This window comes from Chionomys nivalis, chromosome 16 (genome assembly GCF_950005125.1).
Source record: "Chionomys nivalis chromosome 16, mChiNiv1.1, whole genome shotgun sequence".
NCBI classification, from domain to species: domain Eukaryota; kingdom Metazoa; phylum Chordata; class Mammalia; order Rodentia; family Cricetidae; genus Chionomys; species Chionomys nivalis.
Genome location: NC_080101.1, coordinates 28471580 through 28488878, shown reverse-complemented (window position 1 = coordinate 28488878; position 17299 = coordinate 28471580). Strand labels below are relative to the sequence as shown.

General features: G+C 46.4%; 1 protein-coding gene across 1 annotated transcript in view; it reads left to right on the top strand.

Annotated features, from left to right (window-relative positions):
• The first annotated feature begins 14364 nt into the window (after nucleotides 1–14364).
• Ube2r2 (ubiquitin conjugating enzyme E2 R2) overlaps nucleotides 14365–17299 on the top strand; it is a 65289-nt gene continuing 62354 nt past the window's right edge. The window contains exon 1 of the mRNA XM_057791007.1: nucleotides 14365–15094. Coding sequence (XP_057646990.1) covers nucleotides 14918–15094 — 177 coding nt within the window. The 5' untranslated portion in view covers nucleotides 14365–14917. The remainder of the gene's footprint in view (nucleotides 15095–17299) is intronic.

Sequence of the window (17299 nt, the reverse complement as noted above, 5' to 3'; positions counted from 1 at the left end):
GCGGGACCAAAGGAGGTCCCGGGATTTACCACCTCTTCGCGACACACACCGGAAGCGCGTGTGAGTCCAACTGGTCGCGTTCTTTCCTCACTTCCCTATCTTGGAAGGGAAGGGTGGAGCTTGCCTTCGTTTCCGGTGGGGTTTTTTGTTTTGTTTTGTTTTGTTTGCCTGTTTATGCTAGTGGTTCTCAGCATCTGACTTGTCGTGTCTATGAACAAGTCATGTGATTTCTACCTCCAAAATATATCTTGAATTCGTTTTTTTTTCTGTTTTCCCAGCCAAGTTTAGTTCAAGTATCTACAATTCTAACATAGCCTCTCTCCAACTTTTCCTTCTTAAAATATAACGGCCAGACAGTGGTGACACATGCCCTTAATCCCAGCACTCAGGAGTCAGAGGCGGATCTCTGAGTTCGAGGCCAGCCTGGTCTACAAAACAGGTTCTAGGACAGCCAAGACTGTTACACAGAGAAACCCTGTCTTGAAAAATGTGTGTGTGTGTGTATAAAATATAACAAACACTAAAGGTTGAAACACAGATCCTCGTAATAATGAATTTCTAAATACCTTTCATCTTCATTCAGTGTTACTATCTCACCAGATTTACTTTACCTTTATCTATTATCTTACAAAACCACTTGAGCTGCACATGAATGCTCATCCCAATAATCCCCTTCACAAGCCTGAGCCTGAGCTACTAGAGGGAAACTGAAAATGACACTTTGGCGTCTACCTTTTAAGATCTCTTATCTAGGTTATGTGTGGTGCATATACCTTTAATCTAAGCATTTAGGAGGCAGAAGCAGGCAAGACCAGACTGGTCTACAGAGGGAGTTCCAGATCAGTCCAGGGCTAGATAATGATAACGTGTCTCAATAAAGAAAATAAATTGAGCATGGTGATGAATATCTTTTGTTCGTTTGTTTGGGTTATTTTGGGGTGTTTGTTTGTTTGTTTGTTTGTTTGTTTTGAAAGAGACAGGATTTCTCTTTGTGTAGTCCTGCCTGTCTTGGAACTCTCTAGACCAGGCTGGCCTAGAACTCACAGAGACCCACCTGCCTCTGCCTTCCAAGTGCTGGGATTAAAGGCATGCGCCACTACCATGTGATGCATATCTTTAATCCTGCATCCCAGTGAAGTAATAGAAGCACTCAGGGGGCAGAGGCAGGCAGATATCTGAGTTCAAGGCCAGCCTAGTCTACGCAGGAAGTGTCAGGCGAAGCCAGGACTGTATTATAAGATAAATAAGATAGAGCAGCGGGAGGAATGGGGAGGAAAAGAGTCAAGAGTTGGCACCGTAGGACCTACGAGACCACTCCGTAGGTAAAAGCTTCTGCCATTATGCCCTGGGACCCACATGGCGGAATGAGAGAACTGACCCCTGCTCGTTGTCCTCTGACCGCCACATTCATTCGTGTGATACGTGTGTGTGCCTTACACACACACACACACACATAATTAAGGGAGGAAAAAAGATTTCTGGAAAACAATAACAAAAAGAATTCTACCCCTGGAGACATAGCTGAGGGCTAAAAGCACTTGCTGCTTATGCAGAGGACCTGGTTTCATTCACAAAATTCACACAGCACCAAGGCTCACAACTGCTGCCTGTAACCCTAGTTCTAGGAAATCAGATGCCCTCCTTTGGCACCAGGCACTCCCATGGTACACATACCTACATGCGAATATAAATTTTTTTGACAGTGTCTCACCCTGTACCTCTGGCTTCCCTGATCCACAAGTCTCTGCCTCCTGACTGCTGAGATTAGAGACATGGGTCATGTAAGTAATTTTACTTTATGTGTATAGGTATGTACATATTCTTCCATGTGTATCCATGTACCATGTATGTACAGTGCTCGCGGAGGCCAGATGAGCTCATGGGATCCCCTGGAACTACAGTAACAGATGGTAGTGAGTCACAATGTGGGTGCTGGGAATTGAACCAGGTCCTCTAGCAAAGCAGTCAGAGCTCTTAGCTGCTGAGCCATCTCTCCAGTCTTGAAAGTAAATCTTTTAAATTTATTTTTGATTGCATGGCTTTGTGCTCAGGAGTTTCTATGCACCACGCGTGTGCAGGAACCTTTGGAAGCCTAAAGACGGTATTGGATTCCTAGAAGTGGAATTACAGGCAGTTGTAAGACCATGTGTGGGTGCTGAAGAAAGAACCCAGCTACTCCCAAAAGTAGTAAGTGCTCGTAACCCCTAATCCATCTCTCCAGCCACCTGTAAGTAAATCCTGAAGAATAAGGTAAAAGGAGTATGTGTCTGAACTCTGTGATAGAGTTCGTACTTTTCATTTAAGAAGCCCTGAGATAGCTGGGTGGTGGTGGCACATGCCTTTAATTCCAGCACTCAGGAGGCAGAGGCAGGAGGATCTCTGTGAGTTCGAGGCCAGCCTAGTCTACAAGAACTAGTTTCAGGGAAGGCAACAAAGCGACACAGAGAAACCCTGTCTTGTAAAACCAAAAAAAAAAAAAAAAAAAGGAAAAGCCCTAAGTTAAAATAAATTACTGCAAAAATAATGATAGTCATATAACAAATGTCAAGCCCAAGATGGAGGCACATGCTTTTAATCCAAGCACTCAGGAGGCAGAGGCAAGTGGATCTCTGTGAGTTTGAAGCCAGCTTGGTCTACATAGTGAGTTCCAGGACAGTCAAGACTACACAGAGAAACCCTGTCTCGAAAACAAAGAAAAACAGAAAGAAAAAGAAATGTCAGGTCCTGTGCTTGGTGTCCAGGATAGAGAGTTTCATAAGTCTTGACCAAAAGTCAGAAACCTGGTAGGATGTTCTTGCCTCTCTACTTCACAGGTTAGTCCCTTTTATCTAGTTATGTATCACTTCACAAACGCGCAGATGCTTGTCATGTCTCTTCCCCGTTCTGCTTTCATTTGTAACTGCATCTTTTCCTACCTTTTTTGGTTCTTTTTGAGATAAGGGATCTTTCTTCACTGCTTAAACTGGTCTTGGATCTTAGACTTATAGACCTAAGAGAGGCTCCTGCCTCAGCCACTTCAAGTAGCTGGAACTGCAGGCATTCACTGCTATCGCTGGTATTTTTTTTTAAAAGATTTGTTTATTTATTTTATATATATTCACCTGCCTCCATGTATGCCTGAATGCCAGAAGAGGGTACCAGATCTCATTATAGATGACTGTGAGCCACTGTGTTGTTGCTGGGAATTGACCACAGGACCTCTGGAAGAACAGCCAGTGCTCTTAACTGCTGAGCCTTCTCTCCAGCCCCATATCTGATTCTCTCTCTCTCTCTCTCTCTCTCTCTCTCTCTCTCTCTCTCTGAGATAGGCACTCACTATGAGGCCTTGACTGGCCTACAACTTGCTACACAGACCAGGCTGTCCTATTGTCTGTCTGTCCTATTGTCTGTCTGTCTGTCTGTCTGTCTCTCTCTCTCTCTCTTATTAACAATGCAAGACCTCTAACATGGTAAGCGAGGACCTTGTTTAGGTTTTGTGTATTTTGTGTGTGTGTTTGCTGTTCTTTTTGTGACAAGGTTTCATGTAGCCCAGGGTGGCCTCAAATTTGTTGTGGTGCTGAGGATGACCTGGAACTCCTAATCCTGCCTCTATCTCCCAGAGATTTTCTTTTTTTTTTTAAATATTTATTTATTTATTATGGATACAATATTCTTCCCAGAGATTTTCTAACTGCTTGCTTGTATCTATTCCTGTGTCAACCATTACAACCTTTAGCCAGGCCGGGTGGCGGTGGTGCACGCCTTTAATTTCAGCACTCGGGAGGCAGAGGCAGGTGGATCTCTGTGAGTTCTAGGCCAGCCTGGTCTACAAGAGCTAGTTCCAGGACAGGCTCCAAAACAACACAGAAAAACCCTGTCTCGAAAAAACAAAACAAAACAAAACAAACAAACAAACAAAAAGAACCTTTAGCCAGCCACATAATTGGCACAAATCGATTGTTTATGTCTTATTTGTTTCTAATTTTTTCCCCATTTACTTTGTGCCATGACACACGTGTGAAGGACATCTTGGAGGAGTTGGTTCTCTCTTTCCACCAGGCTTGGTGGTGAGCCAGTGCCTTAAGATGACTCTTGTTTGTTGCTTGCTTCCTTCCTTCCTTTCTGAGTAACCCAGAACGGCCTTAAACAGTATATAGTTGAGGCTGACTATGAGTTTCTGATCTTTCCTGTCTCCACCCTCCAAGAGTTGGGATTATAGATATGTGCCACCATGTCCAAGAAATCTCTGTCTAGGGGCTGGAGAGATGGCTCAGAGGTTAAGAGCATTGCCTGCTCTACCAAAGGTCCTGAGTTCAATTCCCAGCAACCACATGGTGGCTCACAACCATCTGTAATGGGGTCTGGTGCCCTCTTCTGGCCAGCAGGTATACACACAGACAGAATATTGCATACATAATAAATAAATAAATATTAAAAAAAAAAAAGAAATCTCTGTCTATTCCTGGCAATTAGCATGGGGTCCGTCATGCAAGAAGCACTCCCTATATGAAAGGAAGGATGAATGACTTTCCCAAGAGCATCTTGACGGCTGAGAGGAAGAAGTAAACAGCCTCGGTACTACGTGGGCGGTGTTGTGGTGCACACAGATTGCTGTCAACATATTACACTAAGAGCCGGGCGGTGGTGGCGCACGCCTTTAATCCCAGCACTCGGGAGGCAGAGGCAGGCGGATCTCTGTGAGTTCGAGACCAGCCTGGTCTACAAGAGCTAGTTCCAGGACAGGCTCCAAAACCACAGAGAAACCCTGTCTCGAAAAACCAAAAAAAAAAAAAAAAAAAAAAAAAACATATTACACTAAGAACATCACAGCAAGGCAACTAATAGCAGTCTCACTGAAGTGGGGTGGTGGAAGCTAGGTGTCATGGAGCATACCTGTAATCTTAGCACTGTGGAGGCTCTCAGGAGAATCTTGAGTTCAAGGCCAACCTGTGCTACACAGCAAGAAAGATTCCCTTTCCCCTCCACAAGAAAAAAAAACCCATGAAGTGGTATGATTGATGCTAACTTGAGCTTTAAGACAGGGCTTCTCTGCATCACAGTCCTGCCTGTCCTGGAACCCATTCTGTATACCAGGCTGGCCTCAAACTCACAGAGATCTAACTACCTTTGCCTCCCAAGTGCTAGGATCAAAGGCATAGGCCACCTCCCCCCAGCTGTTATTTAACCTCTTTATCCTTTATTTTAACGCAGTAAAATGAGTGAATGACTATGTAATGAATTTTGTGAGGTTTGACCGAGATACTGTCTGTGAAGGACCTATTGTAGTCAGACTTTTTTGTTTTGTTTTGTTTTGTTTTATTTTGTTTTGTTTTTCGAGACAGGGTTTCTCTGTGGTTTTGGTGCCTGTCCTGGAACTAGCTCTTGTAGACCAGGCTGGTCTCAAACTCACAGAGATTCACCTGCCTCTGCCTCCCAAGTGCTGGGATGTAGTCAGACTTTATTTGGACTGCCAACTCCCAAATAATGATACAGAGGTTTCTTTTTGTTTGTTTGTTTTTTTTGTTTTGTTTTGTTTTTCGAGACAGGGTTTCTCTGTGGCTTTGGACCTGTCCTGGAACTAGCTCTTGTAGACCAGGCTGGTCTCGAACTCACAGAGATTCACCTGCCTCTGCCTCCCGAGTGCTGGGATTAAAGGCGTGCGCCACCACCGCCCGGCTTGCATTTATCTTTTGAGACAGCTCTGTATAACAGCTCTGGCTGTCCAGGAACTCACTCTGTAGACCAGGCTGGCCTCAAACTCAAGAGATCCACCTGTTCTGCCTCTCTAGTGCTAGGATTAAAGATATGCTGAGACAGGTTTCTTGTATCCCCATCAGTCTTGGGATACATGAACTTGAACATAATTTGTAGTTTAGGCTAGGCTTGAATTTCTGATATCCTTTCCCTGCCCCCAAGACAGGGTTTTTCTATGTAGTCCTGGGACTCTCACTGTCGACCAGACTGGCCTTGAACTTAGAGATGCAAAGAACTCTGCTTCCTGAGTGGTGGGATTAAAGAGGTGTGCCACCACCGCAGCCCTGCTTAAATTCCCTGGAATCCTATCTTCACTCCCAGAGTCCTCGGACTATACTCATACACCAGTATACCTTGCTTTATGTTAATATATTGAGCGAGAAATAGATGAATAAGCCTGAAAACTAAATAATAAAATACAATTTTTAAACAAATTTTTTGTGGGGGTTGAATGTAGGCATCGCATATTTTTTGTAAGCATTCAGCCACATTCCTAACCCAATCATTGAATTCAGAATCGACGGCTGGGATATGAGGCGCAAGCCGGCACTCCATGACTTGACGGGGAGATACACGAAGAGCAGTTTAAGGACAGTCTCAACTACATAGCAAGTTTAAAGCCAGCCTGGGATATTTGGACCTTATCTATAAAAGAGAATCAGAATTAAATTTCCTAAAATGGGCACATCAGCGCAAACCTTTAACTACAACAGGCAAGCAGAGGTGGAGGCAGGAGAATCTCTAGTTCAAGGTCATTCTCAGCTGGGGAGCTAGTTCAAGACCAGCTGGGGGTACTGGAAACTCTGTTTTAAAAATTTAAATATCCCAAATAAAATTCTTCTTCCTCTCTTTAGATTATGTCAGCTCTCACTTGAAAAAAAAAAGTTAAAGGACTCTAGAGAAGTTTCCTGCTTGGTTCATATCAGGTGAAGCCTTAGAATGTGAGTTGTTTTTGTTTTCTTGACCACAAGAGGGCACCAATCAATCAATTCAAGTATGTTCCTGCCATTATGAAACAGAATGTAGTAATTTCTGTCAATCATTTTTGTTGGGGTGGTTGTGTTCCTCCGTGCCAGGTCATGAACGGGCCTTACATGTTGCACAAGTGTTCTACCACAGAGCTATATATTTCCAGACTTTTTAATTTTGAGAGAGGACCAACTTGCCCAGACTGATTTTGAACTGACTCTGTAGCTGGCTTTGAACTTGTATCTCCCTGCCCCTCCATCTCTTTCATCTCTCTGCATTCAGCTTTTACGTCAGAACATAATCCGTGAAAGACATTAGAAAAATATGATTATGTATTTTGTTGTCCGGAATACCTGCTATGTGCCTGAGACAGCGTAGCCATGGAGGTGGAAGGTGGGGTTCAATGTGTTATTCTATGATACTGACTATCTTCTTGACTCTGACTCCCCCACCCTGTGTGTGTGTGTTGTCAGAATCTTGTTGTGCAGCCCTGGTTGACCTGGTACTCACTAAATAGATCTAACTCCAGGTAATCCTCCTGCCTTAACCACCTAAATTCTGGACTTCCTGCTTTAGCCTTGCCATTCAGTGCTGAAATTACAGACTATGCCACCAAGTCTTGTTGCCTTCCAAAACAAATGGTTAAGTGGCCTCCTGAGCTACAAGATAAGACCCTTCCTCAAAAATGGCAAAATGGTTCAGAGGGTAAAGGCACTTGCTGCCAAGTCTGGTGACTGGGGTTCTATACCATGAGCTTCACACCATTAAAAGAAAGAGCCTATTCCTGCAAGTTGTTCTCTGACCTCCGCATCCCACCTCGGTGTTGCATGTGGCCCTCCCCCCAAAAAAATAAAGATAATAATAATAGAGCAACATAAATTCCCAATGCCAAGTATCTACTTTGTATCAGATGTGGTGCCATCCCTGAGATACAGAGATGAGTAAGAAACAGCTGCAGTTGACTAAAGATAATGTCTTGGTGGGATTGCACTTCTAGACTGACCGTGGAGAGTTGAGAATAAAACCCATGAAGACAAGAAGATGCCAGTTTACCTTCAGACCATGCCCAGAGTAGATAGATACCCAGTGAATGAGTGTGTGAGTTGACTTGAGCCCAGGAATGCAGGTGCGTGTTTCAATGGGTTAGGCTAAAGATCTATAATCCTATAGGTCAGGGTGGGGCTATGGTGACTGTATGTGGGTGAAATGCTTTGAAGGAGATCTTTCTGCCTATTTGTCTACTCACAGCTGTGCTATTAAAGGTGTCAACATCGTCTCCCAGGTTTCTAGGTCAGCAATCTTCTTGTTCTTAAATTGAATAGTGAAGGAAAGGAAGCTAGAGCTAGGTATATGTCATCATCTGGGGAGGAGAGGATGCTTTAATTAGGATATTCTTCCTGGAGGAGAGTTCTAATTCTAGTGGTAGAACTTGGTCTCATGACCTAGACAGGATTGGGAACCCATCAACTATTCCTTTTACAAATGTTTTGAGACAGGGTCTTATGTTGCCCTCGCTGGGGACTGAATGGCTGTGGGACCGGGTGGGACAGAAACTTCAGTCTGCATTTAACTATACAGCTAAAGATGACCTGGGGATGAAAATGATGCTTTAAAGTACCCAGGTCTCAGCTACGGGGGTGTGTGTTGTACTTGGTGGTGACACATATCTGTATCCCCAGAATCAGGCAGGGAGACAGGAGGCTCACAAGTCTTAGGCCAGCTTGGGCTACATATTGAGTTATAAGTCAGCTTGGGCTATACAGCAAGAAGATAACCTATCTGTAAATAAACAAGTTGCTCATCAACTGGATTTTTGTACAGTGATTTTCTTCCAGACAACACAGTAATGAAGGGGTGGGGAAGCAGTGACTTTACAGTGGAGAGACTTGACACACTACCTTAGCCAGCTGACCAAGGTCAACATCAACAAGGCTAATCATGTTGTTCTATTACATACCCTTGGTATGATGTGATGCAGATGGTATTTTACCTCTGTGATCATTCCCTTTAGAGAAAAAACAAAACCCCAAAACAGTCTTACTTATGACAAAGACATCACAAATCCCAGTTTTGAGGGATTGTCTACTAAATACTTGATCTAGATAAGTGTGGTGGCCTTACCCCTATTATCAACTGTTCTGGAGGCTGAGGCGGAGACTTCTAGTTGAAGTCAACCTGGGTTACATAGTAAAATCTGTCCCCAAAAAAGTAAAACAGAGGGTCAGCAAGAGATAGTCCAGTGGGTACAGGCACTTGGTGACAAGCCTGAGGACAGAGTTTGATCCCTAAGGCTCACATGGTAAAGGGAGAGAATCTACTCCAGAAAGTTGTCCTCTGACCTCCATGCAGGACACCCTCCCACACACACAATGTAAAGTAATAAATAAATAAAAAGAGGGAATCCTGAGAAGAAGAAGAAGAAGAAGAAGAAGAAGAAGAAGAAGAAGAAGAAGAAGAAGAAGAAGAAGAAGAAGAAGAAGAAGAAGAAGAAGAAGAAGAAGAAGGTGGTAGCCGAGGGTTCTATCTCAGATGTAGAGTGTTTTCTTACCTTGGAGGCAGTCTGAGTCAGGGTTACTGTTGCTGCGATCAAATGCCATAACCAAAACAACTTAGGGAGGAAAGGGTTTATTTCACTCACAGTTCCATGAAACAGTTCATCACCAAAAGCAGTGAGGGCAGAAACTCACACAGGATGGGAACCTGGAGGCAGGAGCTGAGGAATGCTACTTACTGGTTTGTTCAGCATGGCTTGCACAGCTTACAGAACTTAGGACCATCAGCCCAGGGATGGCATCACCCACGATGGCCTGGGCCCTTCTCCATGAATCACAAATAAAGACAATAATGCCCATCAGCTGGATTTCTTTTTTGAGACAAGGTTTCTCTGTGTGTAGCTCTGGCTGTCCTGGAACTTGCTCTGTAGACCAGATTGACCTCAAACTCACAGAGATTTGCCTGCCTCTGTCTCCCAAGTGCTGGGATTGAAGACATGCGTTACCACCTCCTGGCCAGCTGAATCTGAAATGGAGGCATTTTCTCAGTTGAGGTTCCCTACTTTCAGATGAGTCTATGTCAAACAGACATAAAACTAGCTAGGAAAGAGACCCTGGTTTTAATCCTCAGTGCCACCATAAGAAATAAAAAATAAAAGCTGGATTAGAGGAATGGATGACTGGTTGTTCTTTTTTTTTTTTTTTTTTTTTTTTTGGTTTTTCGAGGCAGGGTTTCTCTGTAGCTTTGGAGCCTGTCCTGGAACTCCCTTTGTAGACCAGGCTGGCCTCGAACTCACAGAGATCCGCCTGCCTCTGCCTCCCGAGTGCTGGGATTAAAGGCGTGCGCCACCACCGCCCGGTTCCAATATTCTTTAGAAGTGTCAAAGTCGTCAAAAGGAAAAAAAAAATTTAAGAAACTGTACTCGTTAAGACTGGAGGATGGGATAGTCAAGAAAATGTCCTGTAGGCACAAAAAACAAAAAAACAAAACAAAAAAAAGACTGGATGGGATAGTTGGGCAGTGGTGGCGCACGCCTTTAATCCCAGGAGGCATAGGCAGGTGGATTTCTGTGAGTTCAAGGCCAACCTGGTTCACAGAGTAAGTTCCAGAACTGGCTCCATAGCTTAAGAGAAACCCTGACTCGAAAAGCCAATAAAAGAGAACAAAAAAGAAAAAAAAAAAGGACTGGGTGGAATGCAGAAATAGTAAAAGAAAATGACAGTGGTCTCTGAGTTTGAGGTTGGCCTGGTCTGCAGTTCTAGGACACCCAGATCTAGGGAGCTTCAGGACACCCAGGGTCACACAGAGAAACCGTGTCTTCCCCCTGAAAAGGTAAACTAACACTAGGTGAAAACAAAGAGAATGTGAATAAAACCTGAGCTTCGGTTAGTTGTCATGCCTCAGTATCAGCACATATATATTTCCAGATGATGGAGGGGGACCTTGGAACTTTGCTAGGTTCTGGGGTCATGGGTCAAACTTGACTTCACCTTCTGTTTGGGTGCAGGTTGTTGTTGTGGGTGCACTTCCTGTGGGAGTTGACTGCACTGTGCCTGGGTGCCTTTGTGACAGATCATCTTGTCCCAGATGTACTTCTGGATGAGCTGGCAAAGGGACAGCTCTATGATGCCACCACACAGGTGCAGGGGGCACTCTTTCTGCATAGTGTAGTCTGACAAGATGTGGTCATCCTCCAGCCACTTCCTAGTGAACAGCAGCTCTGCCGGTTGTGCGGGATGCCTTCCTTGTCTTGGATTTTGGCCCTGAGAATGGTGTTCCTGGGCTCATTCTCTAGGGTCTTACTCCTCAGGCCTTCATGAAGAAGATCTGTAAGCTGATGTCTGACATCGGGCCATTGTTTAAAGAGAAAGAGGGTGGCAGAACTGGAAACGTTGGGGTTTAAAAAACCTCTTAAAAGTTGCCAGGTGTGGAGCACAGAGCTTTAGTCCCAGCTTTAGTGGTGGCAGAGGCGGGTGGATCTTGTTGAGTTTGAGACCAATCTGGTCTCCATAGTGAGTTCTAGGACAGTCAGAGCTACATAGTACCCTATCTCAAAAATACCAAAAAAGAAAAAAGGAAAAAAATATTTTGTTAATATGTATATGGAATTATTATTATTATTATTGGTTTTTCGAGACAGGGTTTCTCTGTGGTTTTGGAGCCTGTCCTGGAACTAGCTCTTGTAGACCAGGCTGGCCTCGAACTCACAGAGATCCGCCTACCTCTGCCTCCCAAGTGCTGGGATTAAAGGCGTGCGCCACCATTGCCCGGCTCTATTTGTTTTTTTGAGACAGGGTTTCTCTGTAGTTTTATTTTTTATTTTTATTTTATTTATTTATTTTTTTTGGTTTTTCGAGACAGGGTTTCTCTGTGGTTTTGGAGCCTGTCCTGGAACTAGCTCTTGTAGACCAGGCTGGTCTCGAACTCACAGAGATCCGCCTGCCTCTGCCTCCCAAGTGCTGGGTCTCTGTAGTTTTAGAGCCTGGCCTGGAACTAACTCTTGTAGACCAGGTTGGCCTTGAACTCATAGAGATCCACCTGCCTCTGCCTCCTGAGGGAATTATTTTTCTTGTTTTCTTTTTTCTTTTTTGAGACAGAATTTATTTGTATAGCTCTTGCTGTCCTAGAACTCTGTAGACCAGGCTGGCCTCAAACTCAGATTGATCAGCCTCTGCTTCCCAAGTGCTGGGATTGAAGGTGTGTATGGGTATTGTGCCTGCATGTATGTCTGTACACCATGTGAATATAGTGCCCATGGAGGTGAGAAAAGGTTGTTGGCTCCCCTGTAAGTAGAGTTACAAGTGGTTTTGAGTCACCAAGTGGGTGCTGGGGACCGAATCCAGGTCCTTTGCAAGAACATCAAGTTCTCTTAACTGCTGAATCATTTCTCCAGTCCCATCCTTTTTTATATTAAAAAATCATGTGTGTGTATTTTTGTGTCGAGAAGTACATGTGAGTGTGGTGACCACAGAGACCAGAAACATTCCCTGGAGCTGGATTGTATGATTGTGAGCTGTCTGATGTGGGTGCTGGGAATTGATATCAGATCCTCCGGAAGAGAGGTACACACTCTTCACCACTGATCTCTCTCCAGCCCCCAGGCTTGAATGTGATACATTCATGCAGGCAAGCTGCACACACACACACACTAAAATACATCTAAACTATTTAAACGATGTTTACATCTTTATTTATTGTGTGCCACTGCAAGCACTGAGTGTAGGTCAGAGGACAGCTTGTGGAAGGAAGTCAGTTCTTCACTTCCACCATGTGGATCCTGGACTCCTCTGCCATCAGGTTTAACAGCAGTTCCTGTATCTGCTGAGGCTTCTCTCAGGCTCCTTGTGTTTAAGTCGGGGTCTTGTAGCCCAGAACTGATTCTCTTGTCTCTGTACCCAGAGGGCTGGGATTGCAGGGAGCAGCAGAACCACTTTAGTTTTAAGACAGGTTCTTCTGGCCGGGCGGTGGTGGCGCACGCCTTTAATCCCAGCACTCGGGAGGCAGAGGCAGGCGGATCTCTGTGAGTTCGAGACCAGCCTGGTCTACAAGAGCTAGTTCCAGGACAGGCTCCAAAACCACAGAGAAACCCTGTCTCGAAAAACCAAAAAAAAAAAAAAAAAAAAAAAGACAGGTTCTTCTGAAGGTCAGGCAGGCCTAGAATTCGAAGTGATACTTCTGCTTCAGCCTCAGAATCTTGGGATCACCCGCATGGCATCATGCTAAGCTGTCAGTATTTGTTTTATAGTCACAATAACTGCCCTATACTATGGAAGATGTTACAATAGGGGAACTGGGTGCTAAGTACATGAGAACGTAACTGTTTCTATAAATCTGAAACTTTTGTAAAATAAACTCTTATTACCTATAGATTCAATTTAACCATTACAGTTCCTTTTAAGTGTAATCAATCTTCTTTTACAGAAGCTGATCAAACAAGGAGTTGGAATGGAGCTTTCTGGACCCAAAATGGTATGTTTGGAACTTATTTCAGTATTCTGGTTTCTATTTTTTTTTTTTTTTTTTTTGAGACAGGGTCTCGCTTTGTAGCTCTGGCTGTCCTGGAACTAGTCAGGTAGACTAGGTTGGCCTGGAATTCAGTCAGCCTGCCTCTGCCTATCAAGTGCTGAAATCAAAAGCATGAGCCACCCTGCCCAACAGTCTCCTGGTTTCCGTAGCGAACAATCCTTGAGTATCCTAACCCAGGGACTGAAGACCATGTCTCCCCATCTCTCTTCAGTCATGTTATATCCAAGTAGAACAAGCAGAAAGGATCCGTAGGAAGTAAAAGTTCAACCACAGCCTTTTGTCTTTAGAGACAGGGTCTCACTATGTAGCGCTGACTGGCAAGGAAGTACATAGGTTGGCCTCACACTGACTCTTCTGCTTTTGTCCCCGTCTTCCTTTCCAAGCTCAAACCAGGCCAACCTCAATATTTTGCAACCAGGTACTCTAAAGTATAGGTAGCGCTCTTCCCCAAATCTCACCGAGTGGGACTTGGAATCAGGTTCAGTATTAGTTTTCTACTCTTTTTCACACAACCTTCTCTCGGAAAAAGGAAGCAGGCGCTAGCTTCTCTGCTTTTCTCTAGTTCTCCTTTGGGAGACTGCCTCCCCTAAGGTGGGCGACTTGCCTAAGGGCTCGATCAGCGGGAGACAGAGCTTATTCTAGCATCTCCTAAGTGTGGGGACCACAGACTGGGTGTCGCCGAGAGGAGCCCGCAGGGGACCAGGGTTCCACCCAGGAAGACTGCGGAGGCCAAGGGACACACCAAGGGACACACAGGGCGAGAGCTCTGAGAGCCTTAGGACCTGAGGTTCCTTCCGGGGCACGCCTCTGGAACCGCGGCGTCCAGCCGCACAACCGTCACTTAGGGCCCAAAGCGATCCTCGGCGGCCCCACCCTTGATCCCCACCGCCGCTTGGCCCTTAAAGGGTGGGGGACACGCGCGGGCGTCACAAAGCGCCGCCACCGTGGGGCCCGGCGAGGAAGAGGCGGGCAGGCGGGAGCAGGAGCCCAGCGGAGCTGAGTGAAGACGGCGGGGGGAAGCGAGGGGGGGGGGAGAAAGGAGGGGCGCGCGCACGCGCACCGGGCAGCTGCCGCCGCGAGCCGCCCCCCCTCGCGGTGCGCGCCCCTCCTCCTCTCCTTCCCTCCCTGCCTCCCTCCCTCCCTCCCTCCTTCTCTGCTCTGTCGCTCCCGCGGCGCGAGGCGCTCTTGCTCCTCTCCTCCGCCCCTCCCCCCGCGCAGCCGCCGCCGCCGCCACCGTCCCCGAGACCCTAGCGCACGGCGCGCCCTCCCTCGTGCGCCCCTCCGGCCCCCGCGGAGAACGAGAGGGCGAGCGAGCACGGCGCTCCCGGCCCAGCCCGGCCCCCCTGTTTTCACCACCGCCTGCCCTCCGCAGCCTTCTTTCGCTTCCACCTCCACTCCCCCCCCCAAGTAGAGGCCCCCTCCGGGGGGGGGAGGCCCGGGGCCGGGAGCGGATTCCCCCAACTCCTTCAGGCCCGCCCCCACCCGGCCCGAGTGTGAGGAGGGCCCGGGCCGGCCCGCGTCGAGAGTGAGGAGGACCCCGGGCGGGCCCGCGGGCCGTCTGGGGCCTGATCCGGCCCCACCAGGCGTGTGAAGACAGGGGCCCGGCCCGAGAGCGAGCGGAGGGGGAGGGGCCTGGTCCGGCCCGGCCGGTGCGCGAGGACTGGGGCCGCGGCCCCGCACGGCCGCCGCCGCCGCGATGGCCCAGCAGCAGATGACCAGCTCGCAAAAAGCCTTGATGCTTGAGCTGAAATCCTTGCAGGAGGAACCAGTGGAGGGCTTCCGGATCACCCTGGTGGATGAGTCCGACCTCTACAACTGGGAGGTGGCCATCTTCGGACCCCCTAACACCCTCTACGAAGGCGGCTACTTCAAGGTACTCCCAACCCCTTCCCGGACCGGCTTCCCAGGCCTCCGCTTTCCGCCGCGGGCCGGGAGCGTGAGCGCGGGGGAGTCGAGGGGGCTCCTCACCTCGCAGCCCCCTCCCCCAGCCGTGGAGGCAGGAAGGCCTTGCTCACCAAGTGCCTTTTCTTTGTCATGGGGCGGGGGCGGGAGGCCAGACTGCACCGGGAAATAGGAAAGCCTCTGTGGCTGGGGTAGTGGCTACCGGGAAGGAGGGCTGCCTTTGTTTTGTTTCTCCAGCTGAGGGTGTGTGGAAATAGAGATGGTCTGTCTTCTCTTTCTCGACCCATCCGAGCCTTCTCTGCGCAGGCTGGAACTGCCCCAGAGGGCAGGATGACCTGCACTTATTGGATTGGACTTTTCTCTTTTTTTGGGGGGGAGGGAGTGTGGGGAGGAACATTAGCCTGTCATTCCCGATGTCGCTAGTGCCCTGACATTTGGAGATTTGTTGGTCTGGGTAGGGGTAGTCCAACTTTTGATTTCAGTAGGCGGTAATAAGGAAGAGGACCCCCGGGGGGTGGCCAAAAAAGGGAGGTTGGTGTGCTGGCGTTGCCTTGTTCGGCTGCTTGAGGGGACTTTAATTTAACCCTCTTTCTGCCCTCATTCTCCATTTCCTTGAGTCTCCCCTGCTTTCAGAATGCCCTTTGTCCTTTCCTGCCAAGTTTACTAGCGCACCCCCCCTCCCCCCCCGTGTACAAACATTCACAAAGGGTGGAACGTGTTAGGCAGAGAGATTGATAGCTTCCCACTTTAGGGAGAGAAAATTGAAAGCTTTTGCTTAGGTGGTTAGCTTCTGCAAATGGGGTCGTCCCACAAATGAGAAGCATCTGGGGTGAGAGGGTTTCTCATGGTGGAGTGGCTCCTTAGGCAGCCTCTACATAGACACTGTTACTATTGTTTTCCATGAATTATTCCTGAGTTCACGGAGATTTTTTTTTTCCTTTTTGACTTGATTTGACTAAAGCTTGTTTTTGGAGGGTGGACTCCCAGAGTGAAGATGGAGTGGGGGGGGGTAGAGAGAGGAAATGAGTGTTTAGGAATCCATTAATTTTTTTTTTTAATTTCCAGAATTAAGTAAAATAGGCCAATGAGTCAATTTTCGTTTGTTTTGAAGGGAGGGGTTATCTTGGCACAAGTTTTAAACGAATATCTTAGTCATGTAGTTGTGATGTGTATTTTTAGGACTACCCAATTACTTAACTCTTATTTTCTACCGTCCAGAAGCCTCAATTTCAGGCTTTAAACTGGGTCAACTTTGTGGAAAATAGGATTGATAGGGAATGCTTACCATTCATGCATGTGATAGTTGCTGAATACTCAGTAAAAGGATGTTCTTAGAATATTATGTAAGAGTAGTATCCTTACCAACTGTTTGCTTCATCTTTTGTGGTCAGTGTACACTATACTTTTTAGATGCAGGTGCTTAAAAGTGCTAAGTAAAGGTTCAAGTTACTAGTGACAGATTGGAAAGGGTATTGTTGTGTCCTTGTTGAGGTATGTTGTATGTGCTGTCAAATGTAAACATCATTTGTAGATACTGGAAGTGTTGCACACAGTGGAGTTCATATGCCAACTTTCTTAGAAACACTTTGAAAGCAAACTCCTGGTTAATTTTAAAGGATACAGTTTGTTTGTTTGCTTTTTGTTCTTTTGGTTGAGACTGGGATTGGTTTCTCTGTGTAGCCTTGGCTGTCCTGGAACTCTCTGTAGACCAGGCTGGCCTTGAACTCACAGAGATCCACCTGCTCCTGCCTCCTGAGTACTGGGATCAAAGGCCTGCACCACCATGCATGCCTTAAGGATACAATTTAATTTCCAAAAACTATTATTACTGGAACAACTAATAGTTAATTTCCCTGTATTGGAATTTGTTAATTAAAAAAAATCAAACTATGAAAGTAATGCTTCTGCTTACTAATAGGGAACAGAGTGTGACACTTTTGATTTGAAATTGATAATATAGAAATACTTCTGTAGCATGTACTAATTTAAAATAAAGGCTTTGGGCTCAGTGTGTAGCTTAGTGATAGAGTACTTGCTTAGCATGCATGAAACCCTGATTTTAAACTCCAGCAACACACAAGAAAATAAATAATAGCTTCAATCCTGCTAAAAAGTTTGGCTTTGGGGATTGGGGTGTACCTCAGTGGTAGAGGACTTGTTTAGCATGGTTAAGCCC